This window comes from Lipophrys pholis (genome assembly GCF_963383615.2).
Source record: "Lipophrys pholis genome assembly, chromosome: 3".
NCBI classification, from domain to species: domain Eukaryota; kingdom Metazoa; phylum Chordata; class Actinopteri; order Blenniiformes; family Blenniidae; genus Lipophrys; species Lipophrys pholis.
In genome coordinates, this window is record NC_137627.1 from 26,169,381 (window position 1) to 26,186,269 (window position 16,889).

Genomic DNA, 16,889 nt, shown 5'->3' on the forward strand with positions numbered 1-16,889 from the left:
AGCCTGAAGGTGTGACAGACACAGGCAATAAAACTCAGCAAAGAAGAGCAAGACAGTGGCGGAAGCTCTGTTATCTCTCAACCTTACTCTGGGAAACATGACATTAATATGAGGTGGGGAAGGGGTTGTATGGATTTGAGGTGAGACAGGGAAAGAAAAGGAACACTGCAGAAGCCCTGACACTTGACATAAGTCATCTGAATGCAGTCAAGATTCTACTACCTTCACTGGAGGCATCATCATCATCATTATCATCACTATCAAGCTGTCTTTAGAAACAAATTTCTGCAATAGTAGAGTGCAGGTGAGGAGCGGTGTTTCTTTTAGCAGGAGGCTTCCCTCTTCTTTAATATGGTAGCTCAGTGGTGTGCGTTTAACCCCCCACACTCGTCCTCACCATAGGTCTCCTCATCCAGGCCACCGCATGACAGAGGCCAACGTCCTCTCAGCATCCTTGAGCAGCTGTGATGGGCACCCAGCCACTGACTGATCACCCGCTCGTTGCCTCTTGTCAGCACTTTCGCTCATCCAGCTCGTCATCAGTGCTCGGCGGTAATAAAACCAATGTCAGCCTGCTCCTTGTGAAGTTCACACTGAGAGATAAGGGAGAAAGTCTTCCGCTTGCTTTTTTGTTGCAAATTAATTTCCCGCCGTCTTTGTGCGCGCCGTTTCCCCGAGTGTCACTTAGTGCTGACGGCATGATAATCCCATGTTTCTTCTCATCATTTCAACATCCATTACAAAAATTTTGCCGCTTCTAAAGTCATTTTCAATTTCACTTTTATAGTCAACTGTGTTTCTAAGTGAAAATAATCAATCAGAAAGACTCTTCCGGAGCAACAGGAGCACCTCTTTGGCAAATTAAAGCTGCATGAGGCTGCTGTAAACATTAGGAGAATGGAGCTGTGAATCAGGCTTATTACCTGGACATGATCGCGAGTGCAGGGATTCTGTCCAGAGAAATCTCTTATAGCCCATCAGGCTGAGGATTTTGTACTAAGAAGACCACCTGGTCTGTCTGCCTTCCATCATCCAGGAGAGCACAGCGTGTCCACATGAGAGCTTTGGGAGAAATACTGTTCACATGGAACGGCAAATATTGAGGCAAACAATACAAGGTTTGGCGACATTTGGCTATCACAGAAATTAGGGCTGAGTTGAAGTTTTGCTTTCATTTTTGAGCTTTTTGTTTATTTTCCCTTTTATCGAAACAGGGAAAGCCCTTAAATATAAAAAGTAATCCTATATACCCCAGTGCTCCGTAGCATTTCTTATCCAAATCATTATGTGGGCAATAGGCGGCAGTATGTGGGAACAAGGAGTGTTTGTGGAGATTATGAGAGTGCAGGTGGGACAACACTAACAGGAGATAAGGGAAACTCATAAAACAGCAGCATTTCATTTCCTAAAAACACAATAGATGCCAGCGCTGCCTGACGGACCACTATCAGCTCCTCTACAGAATCATAGTCTGGTTATCGGTCCTGAGAATGGAAAAGTAGACCACAATGGCAGCTTTAGCTGGAATACTGACGACAGCACACAGGTACATTTCTTGTCCTTTAAATAAAAACATAACCACCTGAAAAAGTGGATGAATATTCCAGTGCCACATTGTGTCTGTGACTTCAGGCATGAGCCAGATCATTTTGATGCAGCACATCCTTCCGGATCAGAAGCATGTAAAACACGACAAACACACAACTGCTTCACAGTGTTTTTATATATTTCCTCTAACAATCATGGCATTGCAGTGGAATGAATCCTCGCAGACTTAGAGTCAAGTAACCACACAAACGTGCTGCAGCATTCAGAGAAGATCCATGTATGCTTAGGGAGAACATGCAATCTCCCCATTTGGGCCAAACTGGGGCAGCAGAAACTGCTAAAAACAACACCTAAGTTTGCATTTGACACATATTTTGAATTTCTTCAATAAAGGTGGTATTAGATTCCTTTAAAGAATAAGAACCTTCAATAACACAGTGAAAACTATGATGTGTTGCCTGAGCTGAAACTAAACTGCACATACCAAAATTTCCATATCCACCTCCATCATTTCAATCATCTCATAAACAGCAGAATACATTTTGAAATCACATTATTAGTTAACTCGTCAACGAAACATAAACATTCTTTTGCTAAATACTGTACTTTAATAGCTATTGTTTTTCACTAATTGTTATCACATAATTTAGATATTCTGTTATTGCTGGGAGGTAAATTTCTCACATTTTTACTGTACGATGCACTCTGAGGAGCCGTGGGAATGGTGTGCTTCCAAACATTGATTTTCTTACTCGCATTCAGGAGTTCATTAAAGTTCTGCGATAAAAAAAAATGGTCGTTGACTGCAACAAAGTACTTTCACTACGCTGAGGAGAGAAAAAGCGCAACTATTTCCTTTAATTATATGACAGGTTGAAAAAAAACAACAATGTTTGCCAAGTTTGTGTGCGATAATGAATTTGCATTGAGTTTAACTTTTATACTTTGTTTTTGTTTTCAGCATCAGTGAAATTCAGTCACATCCCAATGTTAAGAGTCTGTATAGGGAAACAATGCTGCAGTAACTCTTTGAAATAGAAATCACTTGCATTTACCTCTTAGTTGGAAATATTTATTCAATGAATTATTAATTAAAGTGCACAGGTCAGAGGGGATGTTTTCCTCAATTATTATCCACCAGTTCTTCCAGTGAATATAATCCATATGTATTTAAAAATTTTCTCGAGGGTTGATTGAAAACAGCCAACTCTCCAAGACAGACTCCCACAGGTGCATTCAGATCCCTGCACGTTGCGGTTCTTGGGTGGAAAGAATCAAAAGCAAAGACCGCTCCTCTTCCTCATCAATTGTCTGCATGTCTGTGCCTCTGTGCCTCATGGCCATAGAAGTCAAAGTGATGGAGACAAAAGGCAGTTTGAGTATTAATTCAGCACTCGCGTCTTCTTTCAGGATCCTTTCACATGCAAAACACTGATCTGTGCATTGGGCAGAAGGGGACGCTGACAATTACAGCCTCACATTGAGCCACTGTTGGAGACTCACTCTGCTGCCTGATTGACAAATGAAAGCACTGAAATAGCTTACATTTAAAATGGCCACTTGCCAGAATGGGGGGATCATCTTCAATATCTTGTCTCAAATGGGAAAAGGAAAAAGATGAGTGTGCATGGGAAATTGAGCTTACAATTCAGTACTTTACAAAGGCCATTTAGGCTACATGCACATAATACCCAGCGGTACTGCACAGGCTTTAAAGGCTGGAATTCAATGGATCGTCAAGTAGAGCAATGCATTTCAGGGTGGGGGTGGGGGTGTGGGGGGTGGGGGGGGTGGGGGGTGGGGGGGGTGGAAGAGAGGTTTACATCCAACTCTTTTTACCCTTTAGTCTGAGAACTTTTTCTAACAAATCCATTTACTCACTCACATGAACAAAGGCTGCAGAGAAACATGTACTGATTAGCCAAAATCATGCATAATGTGAAAATCAACAAATGTGTCTGGAAAACTCTGCGTGCTTTTTCTGCAGGGACAAACGAGCTGTTCATTTCCCTGCGAAGCACGTAGACACATAGATTACCAATCATGAATGTTGCTCTATTTGTCTGGCAGTCTGTGAGTTTACCCTCATCTCCAAAGCACCAAACCCCAACCAGCAGTCTGTGCAGACGGACGCCTGTTGAGCGCCTCATCGCATGTGAAACCGGAATGACATGGCTCCAGAGTGTTTGGAAGAGTCTGCAATGTTTGCATGCTGAGATAAAGTGTGTAATATTTTATTTCTCTCCAAAACTTCAATTTCCAGTGGAGACATGCCTGAACGCTACACCAGTAAGAATAAAACAACAAAGCCGAGGAGTGTTTCAGTTGCATAAACATTCCTCACAGACATGAATGAAGAGCAAGCAGAGGAAACATTATAGTTTAAAGGAAATCTATTACTGTCATTTTCAGGGTTTTTGTTTTTCTCTGAAGCACATTTGAAATGCTGGAAAACCACCTAAAAAGTTCTTATTTACATGACATTGCACTCTTTATAATTCCTCTTAGTTCCTTTGCCTGACACAAACGGTTCTCTTTCTTCTGACTGGCTGAGTGCTTTCTAAGACCAACTGAGAGGGTGAATAAGGATTTTCCTGTACTTTTTTAGCCTACCATACCAGATTCCCAAAGAAAAAAAAAAAATCCATAAAGAGCTGACATCAGCTTGTCACAAATTAACTTGTTAGGGAGTTTAAAGTCTCAGCTTTTTTCCTCAAAGAATTATCTTCATTTCAAGCTGTGCTTAAAATTAACTTCTAAAGTTGAAACATTGTAGATACCACAGGAAATAGAGAGAAAGAAATCATAGTCAGAAGGGCCTGTTTGGGCTCTGGTTGAATTAACAGAGCTGAAAAGACAGCGGGAGGGGGAGGACCAAAAATGTAGAGATGCAACATTAAAGCAAAGATCTAACCATCCAATCACAAAGCAAGCTATGAATGCAGCGGGCATGTCATCCATCTTTTATAAGCACTTTATCCATCTTATGGTGACACGGACATGGCTGGTCAGCTGACAACAGGTGAAAGCAGGGTGTACTCTGAGCCGCTCGCCTATCCATCACATGGGAGATCGTGAGACAGACGCTCTCATTCATATCTACAAAGAATTCACTAATTAACTTCATGTGCACCTTTTTTTGTTATATGGAAAAGATACAACAAAGGAGAAACATGCAAAACTCTCGACAGAAACACTGTAAATTCCCTCACCATGAGATGAGACTGCTGAACTTTACCCAACCGAGCCGAACAATGGTAAATGGTAAATGGACTTCAATTTTATCATCCATTTACTGTCTCAGTATTGTCAATTTTGGCTCCAATGTCTTGCCCGTGGACACTTTGGCACATGCAAAGTTCAAGATGGTGGACTGAGGCACTTTCATTGGGAATGGAAGACAACCAGAGTCTTGACCTGGACCATAGCCGTCCACAGTAGACCTCATCTGCAAATGGAAAATCTGAATGTGGAACTAAAACGTGACTATGAAGGCTTCAACTATGGTGCATTTGTCTGTATTTCAGTACCTGATGATCTACTTAAAAATAGTCTGAACAGTTCAAGCTAAATCAAAGTTCAAAAATAATTATAACTCAAACAAACACTGTGTCTAGCCAAGGCACTCAGAATCTAATTTCTTAGTGCAAAACATGTGAAACCTTGAGACAGAAAGACACCCCAGTGTTACTCCTGTCTGCTAAGAAAAGGACACTGAAGCACATCAGAAGATTGGAAACATGCTGTCTGTTCTGTTCTTGCTGTCTGTTCTTGATTTTTCCTCAAACATTGGAACGGTCGGATCGGAATTGCTCTAAACAAAATAAAAGCATGGACCCTTCCTGCTTTGTCTCAACAATTCAGGCTTCAATTCACGCTGTGGCATCATGGTGGAAGGAATAGATTAATAGGAATAGATGGCACAACTTGGACGGCTAAAAAGAAGCTTTTCAGTACTGATGCGTCCATCCGTCCATCCGTCCATCCGTCCATCCGTCCATCCAACCATGCATCTTCTAATTTCATGAGTAACTCACCCTGACACACGGCTCAGATTACCTCAGACACGTCTCTTCATGTGTTCAATGTAGTTAAAGGGCTCTAAATATGGTTCATGCTTTTATTTGGATTGTGGGAATTATATTTTCTGTAATGTTTACATTTCTATTATGTTCTTTTTGAACATAGATAAGATTTACGCTCTTTAATCTTTCAAACAGGTTGTTGTGCTGTTAATGAAAAGCTCTCTAACTATAAAGATTATATTTACTATAATCTTTAACTGTAAGACGCAAAACGGAACAGGAGACAGACATGATGAAATAAAAACATAAGACAGCTTTATTACAGTCTAACAATCACACCTGTTGGCTTTAAAGTCTGATTATGAGTATTTCCTATTTCCAAAATCAGAGATCTATTTTAAAAGACTAATTAAACCCCTAAGAACTGAGCAGGAACATATTCAATATATATATATATATATATATATATATATATATATATAGTAATATAGATAGATAGATAGATAGATAGATAGATAGATAGATAGATAGATAGATAGATAGATAGATAGATAGATAGATAGATAGATAGATATAGATAAATTGCAGTAAATCTAAACATGCGGTATTGCAAGATTTTTCTGGAAACAAAATTAAGTTCAATCAGACCCAGACAGGTACAACTAAAAGTTGTCCCGTAGATTCACATAGACCTCCAGAGACTGCATATGAAGGATGACGATCAGTGATTACTGCTCTTTGAGTTCGTCTACAGGAGAGTACTTTAGCCCTCAGGGTGTGTAGCCTGTAGGGCTCCCCTGGAAAACAACAAGCAACAATCTTTCTATGCTCACATGAAGCAAAATCAATTTTCTAGAGAACAATGAAGAGTTAAAATAGCTGGAAATACCCATTAACAAGAGTAAACTAAGGCATGAAATAAAAAAAAGCTTACGTGGCAAAAAAGATTGAGTCTTACAGGTATGTGCATGAGATGCAGGCAGACACAAACCAGAGGTATATAAATAACAAGTACTTGTGTGAGTGCACAAACAGCTGCAGGGGATCGCTACGTATACTGCTGTAGGAGCACAAACAGGTTCCTTAATGGAGAAAGGGATGTGAGGAGAAATTCATTTGTGGGATGACACTCTCCTGCAGTCCCACACTACAAACCCCATGAGAGAGAGACACTGTGGCTCGGAGGATGACAGGGTGTGTGTGTGTGTGTGTGTGTGTGTGTGTGTGTGTGTGTGTGTGTGTGTGTGTGTGTGTGTGTGTGTGTGTGTGTGTGTGTGTGTGTGTGTGTGTGTGTGTGTGTGTGTGTGTGTGTGTGTGTGTGTGTGTGTGTGTGTTCAGGGTAGATTGAGGTACAGGCTGAAAAGATGCAGAGGTTCCTGTGTCATGTCTCTGTGGAAACCAATAGAGTCTGCTGAATACCCAGCACATCATATCACACATGCATACAGTACATGTTTACACCTGCAAACTCAACCTGACAAGAGGGACGGAAGAGGAATGAAAGGGTAAATGTGGAAAGATGCACAGCTAAACTGTTGCACTACCTGTTCCTTCACTGTATTTAATATAAAAGTGATACATTAGACTGATGTAGTATAGCAAGCAGTATCAACGTGCTTTTTCGGTCACATTTATGAATAAAATCCTTAATATAGGCAGGAGTTGAGCTTGCTACAGAAATATTCACATGGAAATCATCACATTAATGCTGTAAAGTTGTACTAATTTAGATCAACAAATGCCTTAAACAAGGTTTCCCACCTTCTAATATGAATGCCAACAAGGTTGTAGATGTATAACCAGGTGCAATTATTATAAATTAGTCAACAGATATTTTGGTGACACTAAAGCTTTACACACTACTGTATCTTGTTTAGGATACCAGAATGACGTTTTCGCGAGGAGTGAGCAGAATGGACAGGAGTAAACATGAGTACATTAGAGAGACAGCTCGAATTGGACAGTTTAGTGGGAAAAGGGAGAGACGAGGTTGGTTTGGTAATGTATATAGGAGCGATGATGCTGAGGATGGAGCTGGACATGAGATGACATGAGATGGTTCATGGATGAAATGATGGATGTATAGTGTGTGATTGGTGCGAGGAAAGGAGATTTATGAGACAGGGGGTTTTTGGAAGAGGATCTGTTGTGGCTGCAAATAACAGGAAAATCCTCAAAACAAGGGACATGGTGAAGAGGATGGATCAAAGTGGAGATGCAATGACTCTCTATCTTACTGTATTCAGCCTGCAATGGACTGGTAACATGTCCACGTTATATGAGGCAGTAAGATAGATGGATGGAGGTATGAAGAGGTTGTGACGGTGTATAGTACAATATGAATAATATCTATACATTATAAAGTGGAGACTAGTGTTGGGTGATAATACAGTAATAAGGAATCCCACAATATCTTAAAATAGCAACAGTATCAGTTTCATTACAGTCATTAAAAATAAACAAATCTGCTGCTGCTGGTAAATATTATTTCTTTAAGGCCTAAATGAACGTTTGTCTAGCACTTGTGGTGTGTGGTTGAGTTTTCAATTTGATACTATTATAAATTAAAACTACTGGAAGGCTAAAATGTTTCTCTTCACAGTTTTTTCAGGAGATGACAGTTGAAGTGAAGTGAGAAAGAGAAGACAAGACAGCAAGCCTCAACAGTTAGTCTTCAATAACACCCTCACTGCCCAGGATGGAAATACTTTTCCAAAACAGCCATTCCAGATTTATATAGTGGAGTTAGAAAAGAGGTTGAAGTGCGAGAGGAGGCTGAAGAGGAGAGAGGAGAGGGATCCACCTTATCTGTACAGAAACGACAGACACTTCATATAAAAAAACAAAAAAATACAATTTATTGTTTTCTACAAAGAAAAGATCAACTTATAACTTAACACTTATGTTTGAATGAGGAAACAATGTGGACATAAAGTCAATTCTAATTAGTGACAGTAATACCGTATACAGGGAACATTTGGGGAAGATTTAACGATATCAAAATGTGGATACTACCCAACTCTAGTGGAGAAATATACAGGGTCTCTGATATAAAAGTTTGCTGAAGTGTCATTATAGAACATCGCTCTATTTGGCTGTGTCTTCATTTGAGTTGTTATTAAGAAGTGGTGTTTTTGTATTTTACTCCTTCACCTAACATGCACTTTTCCCATTGGACTGACTTTGTGACAGATCCACCATTAGCAGTAGAGAGCTGATGTCATATGGAGCTATTGTGGCGGGGCGAAATGAAGAAACAGCACACAGAGGCTCAGGACATTAAATTTCAAGCCTCGGAGAAAAATATGTGTGTGACAGGGAACGAGAGAGGAAAAAAATATCTGTGCGAGCTGTGTACAAAGACAACACAAACACACACCTCGGTGACAATAAGACATAGGCATGGAATAAAAAAGGAGGAGCATAATGATAAAACAAATGCCCAAATCTCCCAGAGCAGATTTTTCATCATTAAATGATGGCCTGAGGGTGGAGAGAGTGTGATGAGGAAACACTGGCTTGTGCCCTGCGCTGTAATTAAATGGTGGCTGGATGGAGGGAGAGGCAGAGAGATGATAAGCACCGGGCTCTGTGCCCCAGGAAAGAAGAGAAGTGTCAGATGCTTCCAACAATATGGTTATCTGGGACCGAAGGAGCATTTTTTTTAGCAACAGAAAAGGAAAGATGGAAAAAAGATGGCATCAAGTTTCCTCTTTACTAATGGAATATATATGCTGGCATTTGAACAAAATTTGAAGAATCTTTCAGAATAACGTGTTGAAGGAATAACCACAACAAAAGACAACAGAAAAAATGCTGTAAAAAGGAAATAATAGGGAGTGCATGAGATTTGAACTATGCTCAGTTATACAGGTATAATGTTGCAGGTAAGTTGATCCACATTGAGTCACCAAGGAGCACAAAAGCCTTCCTGATTTATACTCACACCTGTAATGTCTTTGGCTCTGTCTGGTGTCACCGTCTGCATTGGGCTCTGTACCGACAGAGACTGGAGGCTTTATGTTGGTTTCTTTGACAAAGCTTTTTAATATGTCTTAATGGAATGAGTGGTGTCATCAAGTTGTGTTGTTGTAAAACCAAAAATGAATAATGTTTTGTCTGAAGAACTTCATGAAGTAAAATGCCAAACTTTCAGTCATTTCCTTTTTTCAATATATCTTCATATTCTCCCGTGAGAATGCAGAGTAAAACCCTGTGGTGAAATGAGCATTTTTCATCCTAAATACAATTACAAGGCATTTTGTAAAGTGCAGTACAAAGCAATCAGGAATCGCTCTTAAGAGCTTGCAAAGAGAGAAACTGACTGACTTTTTAATGTCTGAGTGTTTCATTCTGACTTTCTCATTGGTAAAAAGCTTTTTCTGCCCCCTGCCAAAGCACAGATTGCTGTATCACCACCAGACAGGCTCTGAATTTGCTCGATGGGAAGTGAAGATGACTACGGCCATCCCTGAAAAATGGTTGTGACTCTGTGGTGTCGTGCGGCTGACGCTAAGGCAGACTGCTTCATTTTCTCTTCCTGGCTTTAGCTTCAAATTAAATCAGACATCAGAAACGACCTTCAGATATCAGCAGAGCCAATATGCTGACTAGGATGCATCTGAGAAAAAGGCCAGCGATCAAGATTTATGGAGAGGCTCCACTGTGTGTCAAAAGTGATACGTGTCTCATCAACGGTGAAATGAAATGTCAAATGAGTTTGTGCATGAGGGCTGCAATTCAACTCATCTGCACAGATACTCCAAAGGCTGTTTGTATACTAAATCTAAAGACAAAGAGACCGAAAAAAGCAGTCAAATGAGACGTAGAGGAAGACAACGAGAGTGTCAAACAGGGTGCTTATAGTGCAGAACACTAATAAGGAGAGCGTCAGCAGGACGGCGGCAGTAGATCCATTCTCCTCCGGGCTCCATCTTGGCAGTACCTGTTATAAACTTCCTCTGCCGTCTTGCACAATTGGTTCTGTAATTTAAAAAGGTCAGCATGGCTCCTGTGTAATTCAATACTCTCATGGTGCTGTATTAACCACATATTTAATCACCCTCAGGGTGGAGTGCCAGCTGAATACTAAATGTAAAGGGATGGAGAGAGACCCACAGCACGACACAGGTCCTGGCTCTCTCTCCCCTGACACCTATATGACTCACAGTGTACGCACCGGAGCAGTTTGTCCAGAGAAACAGCTTCAGTGTATGGAAACATATTCTAAGTTATACATTGAAATGCAAATAATGAAGTGAAGGCGAAAAGGTAAAGAAAAACTGATGCTTTCATGCAGAAGAAATTAGAGTAAATTGAATCTGAAGTCTATGACAGATGCAATATCTTGTGTTATGTACAATATAGGGAAGATTATCTGATGAAAAACCATTAGTCTGAATGAAAAAAAGAAATATTCTTCAAGAAGAGAGATTCTAGAAAAAGTTTCACCCTTGTGTGTAAGAGAAATCGATAAAACCTTGTTGATTGAGACAGATGGATGACAGCTGTCATACCTAATTCAGAAAAACATACACAAATAAGTTCCTTGATACAGGAACTTTGAATTAAACTAGAGAAACTAAATTAGACAAAACATAATCTGTATCTACCAATTGTTTTATTGAAAGATAAGGTACAAATGTTCCACTGATATTTGAAAAGATAAAGTTGTTATTTGAGTAAAACAAAGGTCTGTGAAAGACAATAAAGAAAGTCAAACACACCTTGTTTATAAATTATGGCTTCAAATAAGCTGTTTGGGCCTCTGTAAGTTTTGATTTCATAAACGTACACCACGGCAGTGCATTGTTTACTATCTGCAAGACTCACTGTCCAAATAATTACACAATGGATCCTATGCCAAGCACTTATTCCTTTAAGGAGAAAACGACACACACACAAATACACAGTTATATATATATATATATATATATATATATATATATATATATATATATATATATATTTTTTTTTTTTTTTTTTTTTTTTTGTACTGAAAGTATACTTTCCCATCAATTTACAATTGTAAAGTCACAAAATAGTTGAGTTTGCTTCTATAAACATAATTTTTTTCAGTTCCTAGGAAACTTAAATTGATGTGAAAGACACAATAAGACAATAATAGAATCATGAATTAATTGTTTGTGGTAAATAACCAGAAGCAATAGTTAATCCTGTGTCACTGTTCTCATATTTGAATCGGTGGCAAAGCAGTTGGCTCTCATGCTTCTTTTGCAACAACCACACACCATTTTGCCGGATGAACGACACAATCACCAACTGTGAGGTTGATCATTTGGATCCTCTGACTCCGTTTCCTCACTGACTGACTTTATAAACACATAATGAAGTTCTGTGACAACTTTGTGTAAAATCGCTGCACTTTGGAGAGACGCTGCGGAGCACCTCCCATACAGACTGAGGCAGGTCTGCACAGGAGTGATTTCTGCTGTGCATCATACAGAAAAGTAAACTAATGTTACATTTTATTCAGCTTTTTTTAATCACGCGCTCACATTTCACTCACACATGCAAATGTGCCTTGACACGTTCTTTTTCAGAATCTATTTTTCATTTAATAAAGCGAGCGCAGCTGGATTGTGAATCAGACTGTAACACTCCAAAGCTGTGACTTTGGATGACTCCTGCACAGACTCAGATTGCTCAAAGGCTTTTAAAGCTATGCCCTGATCACACAGGCAAGGCGAGGGAGAGTCAGACACATGACACATCCACCCAGAACCGTCCCTGTCTCATCATCCACCGTGCATCAAAGAGGAACGTTTCCAGCACTGGTATTGAACAATGGCACTGGCCATGAATTATTTGTCACAAAATCCTCCCATCTGAACAAAACTCCTGATGAGCTAGTTTGGTATCCTAGTTTTGCTACAATGAGGCTACATAGAATACCAGCAGATTATGAAAGGTTTAAAAATGCAGCTTGAACACTTTGAGCAATACAAATTCCTGTTAAGGAAGAAAAACCGCGTCACCATTTTTGGGATAAGACCATTTTTACTTCAGAGCTAAAACAAAAAAAATTAATAAAAAAGAACTGTCATTCATGAAATTTGCAAATAGATAAAAAAGGATGCAATTGACATTTCTCTCTCAATGAGACAACATAAGGAAGACACATGTATCTGGTGAGATTCAACACCACCACAGCTGTTTTTTTGGCAGTTTCCTTACTATGCTGACAGATGTGCAGAAAGTAGACGTCCTGACTTAGATCTGAAATCCCTCTCCGGTTTGGGTGAATTGTCACTGAAGCTAAACACCTTGCTCGAGGCACCAACTGACTCACAATAAAAAAAAAAGAAAAAAAGAAGAAGCAATGTCTGGCAATGTCTGTATCCCTGCCGTTGTTCCCAAAGCCAATACTGCGACAGATACGTCACTCCGCACTTAAAATTCATGTGGGAATCAGCTCGTATCTCTTCAGCTGTATGTGAAAGATAAGAACGCCACTCGGTTTCGTTCTCTGATGCCCTCGAAATGTTAAGCAGAAGTGTCAATTCACCACAAACCGAATTAAATCCTAATATAACTGTAACTGCTGCCAGTCAGACATCTTGCTCCAAGGATGTGATTGAAAGGATTTTTGCCAAGGTAGTGATCCCTCACCCATGCACATTCCTGTTCAAGCACACACACATACACACTATTAAATCAGAGCGCAGGGAGCCACATACTGCCCTCTGCTTGACAAGTAAATTGCTTCCTCGATAGCACGGGCAAAGGAAAATACAGAGGGAAAGAAGGTGGTGCCATGAACATGGTTAAAGAAAACGAATGAGAGCTGAAGGCAATAGAAAGAAGCTGAGGAGCCTGAATAAGTAGGTAACAGAGAGCAGCAAGTGTGAAATACTCCGCGAAGCAAGACTGCATGGACCTGTCGTTCTGTCGGGAGATGGAAAAAGAAATCAACATGATATAACTGAGATGACTGTCAATTGCAGAGACAATAAATTTATATCGGGTAGGCGTTTCTCTTATCTCCCACAGGGAGACATTTCAATACCGTGATGCAGGTCAGGAACTGAGTCAAGCAGAAACATAGGCGTCTACATCTTCATAAAGTTCACTGTGGAGTGAACACACAAGAGTTTTGATGGTTCAGGAATGATGGATGTCCTCCAGGAAGTTATCACTCAAGTGGAATAACTTCACAAAAAGATGTGATAAAAAATGATAAAAACATATTACTTCTCGCTCTGTTTTTTATCATCACCTTTCAGGCACAACAACTTCATTATTAAAAGCTGACAGTGATCAAGAATAGGAACCGTTTTTACACCAATTCAGAGATAGCAGAAGTTGCTTCAGAAACCGAGAAATCATATATACTATTAAGAAACACGAGGAGCGTTTGGTATCAAGCTACTTTTTGAACAAATCCTACATACATACTGTGAAGATTTTAAATGAAAAACCAACAGACAATTAGAATCTCTGATAACGTCTTCCTCACTTTTTAATTTTTACTCTTTCATTTTTATTTCTGTGTACCTGCCCCTTTAAGAGGCGATGCACAATGAGTACTTTCCTAGGAACCCGTTTGTTTCCACAAAAATCACAAAGAACTGAAAAATTGGCCCCTCAAATCAGATGGAACTTTGGTGAAAAACACAAAATAGGGGATACTAGTCAGCAGCAAGGACTAACTAGTATCCCCATGCAAAGTTTCGTCTGAAATTCTGTACTTACATATGCCGTTAAGTTTCTTTGATATTTAGTTTCTCACCCACACCGAGATCTATGTAGAAAAATTAAGACTAGGAATGACATGTTGTTTTTAACTCTGTACAGGATGTGTACATAAATGGTAAGTTTGGTGAAAAATTGTGTTTTTTGAAGATTAATGATGACCTGTAACAGTGACTGGTTTTCAGTCTTAGCCCCTCTTATCTTCTCACCAGGCTGGTCATCATATCCATGTTTCTACATCAGCCCAGAATGAACAAACTTAACTTAATTTCAATGGCAATACCAGTGAAATGGTTAAATGTTCAGATGATTGGAAGTTTTAATTCATCACTACACAGGTTTGCATCCACATAACCCGGAGGTTGAGCTTACTGGAAAATGCACAGATTATTTAGAACCATGTGAGCAGTGATGATCCTGGTACCTCAGTTAAATCAGGACTTCATTATTTGATGTGGAAGATTTTTGGAATCCTCTTTCATAACAGTGCCGTTCAACATTTGGAGCAATATAACTCCCCTAACGTTTCCATAATAAAAACCACCATGAAGGATAGTAAAAATTAAACAGCTGTAACTAAATATCAAAGTCAATGTTCTAGTAAATAGTGTAGTACCGCTGAAGACTTTTCCTAAATTGTTAGAATTCCTTTCTATTTACAATTAAGGCAAGAAGTGTTTGAATGAAGATCAGATGTATAACTTCATTATATTTAAGTCTGAGTGTACCCATGCAGCATCATCGCAACGTAAGAAAAAGGCTTAAAGAAAACATGGCTCCCACAGGGTACATATAATATTTTAAAGAGTAGAATGAATAGAATAGAATGCCTTTTATTGTCACTTGTACAGGTACAGTGAAATTAAAAACAACTCCAGTGACAGTGCAGCAGTTACAAGTAACAAGTGTGTTAAATGTTCTATATAAAAGTGATGAATTTTCTTGTCAGGGCTCTCTAGAGCTTTTCTCTGCATGACGCAGGCTTGCATCTTCTTGTGAATCAGGAACGGGAGTGTAATTATGTACAATCACAAGCCTTTTCACTCATTTTCCTAAAACATTTCTAGTCAGATACTCGAGAAGAGAGCATGCAAGCAAACGTAGAGCCATAAGCCAAGAAGGATGTCACGATCGTTGCACCAACTTTGCAGCTACGTGACAATAATCAATCAGTGAAACTGGAGCGACGGTGTCAAGCATATAATGGTCAGACAAACATACAGAGTGACAGACAATGAAATCGTGATGATGGAGCTGATCCATGAACATTTAAACATGCTGGGGCAGAGAAACATCAGATGTCTTACCTGGGACAACAGGAAGCTCCTGGCCGGGAGCCAGCCGGAGCAGGACCATGATGAAGAGGAGCGTGGCCCCTGACCACGTGCCACACATCGCGTTGCTCACTGTCCTGGCATCACTTGACATCAAACTGGGAAGAGAAGTGGAAATAACACACCTTAAAAGACTGTTTGCAATAAATATTCCAATTTAAAAAAAAAAAAATCAAGAATGAGAAAGAAAACCTGTTCAGCTCAACAAAATCCAGAACATCACATGTTTCATGCTGTTTTTAAACATGGAAAAACAAACTGATATGTCAAACATCCAGATATCTAATAAGTGTCTTTGCATTGAAAATACTTGAATGTCTAATGTCTAACCCTAAAAGACGCTGGTCCAGAATGCTAAAAACATCCTCATTTGTTGCTAAACTCAGCCGCTGTTTCAGGGCGCCGTCCGCAAACACGTAGAAGAAGAAGCTCCCTGTAAAATGGATTTCACAGTGGGGAGGCCAAAACCAAAACGTCAGAGTTTAGTGGTGTGTGCGAGACAATGCCACCAGACTGACGGCACCTGTGCATGGTGGCAGGTACCGTCTGTGGAATGGAAATAAATCTGAGGATTTTCTGAATCAGCCATCTGTGGAACAACCTGTTCACCCTTGTTTGATTACATCCAGCAGTCCAGGCTGCCTCAACTATGCCGTCTCCGGGTTTTTTTCCGTTGCCTCTGCTCTCTTTTTCATTCTTCCTTCCTTCTACTGCTGTGCGCTATGATTTTCCCCTTACAGCCCTCTTCTCCAGGCATGACATACTTGTTGAATTGGATATGCTTCACCTGAAATATGATGGACTCGCTTTATCATAAATTTCAAGGCATCCCAGGAAGAACCGAGTCTCTACAAGACTTGCCCCTTTTGAAACGATGGAGAGCATTTAGTGTCGCCTTTCTACAGCAAAAAAAGTATGTATGCAATAAAGAGAAGGAAATGTATGAAAAGCATTGCATTGAAGACCACATTTCAGATTTTCTCTTTTCAATCATCTTTAAAATTCCCTTAATACTTCCAATCTTTCAATTGTAATTCATACAGACTTAAATGCAGCAGCTATTGGCCAATTATTACTGAAAGCTCCATCGTTTTATGTCATCCTTTTTATTCACCTCTCTCTCTCTTACTTTCTCACTCTTACGTTCTCTCTCTCTCTCTCTCTCTCGCTCTGTCTCTCTCTCTCTCTCTTTCCAGTATGTAATGGGTTTTCAGAAGAAAGAAGAAAGAGGCATACCAATTTACCCTTATAGCTTTTGTCCCTCAAT

At 39.7% G+C, this 16,889-nt stretch overlaps 1 protein-coding gene across 1 annotated transcript in view; it reads right to left on the reverse strand.

Annotated features, from left to right (window-relative positions):
• robo1 (roundabout, axon guidance receptor, homolog 1) overlaps positions 1–15,716 on the reverse strand; it is a gene marked incomplete at its 5' end in the record, with an annotated part of 222,044 nt that extends 206,328 nt beyond the window's left edge. The window contains one exon of the mRNA XM_080460331.1: positions 15,596–15,716. Within this exon, the coding sequence (XP_080316457.1) occupies positions 15,596–15,716 (121 nt within the window). The remainder of the gene's footprint in view (positions 1–15,595) is intronic.
• Positions 15,717–16,889: the final 1,173 nt, after the last annotated feature.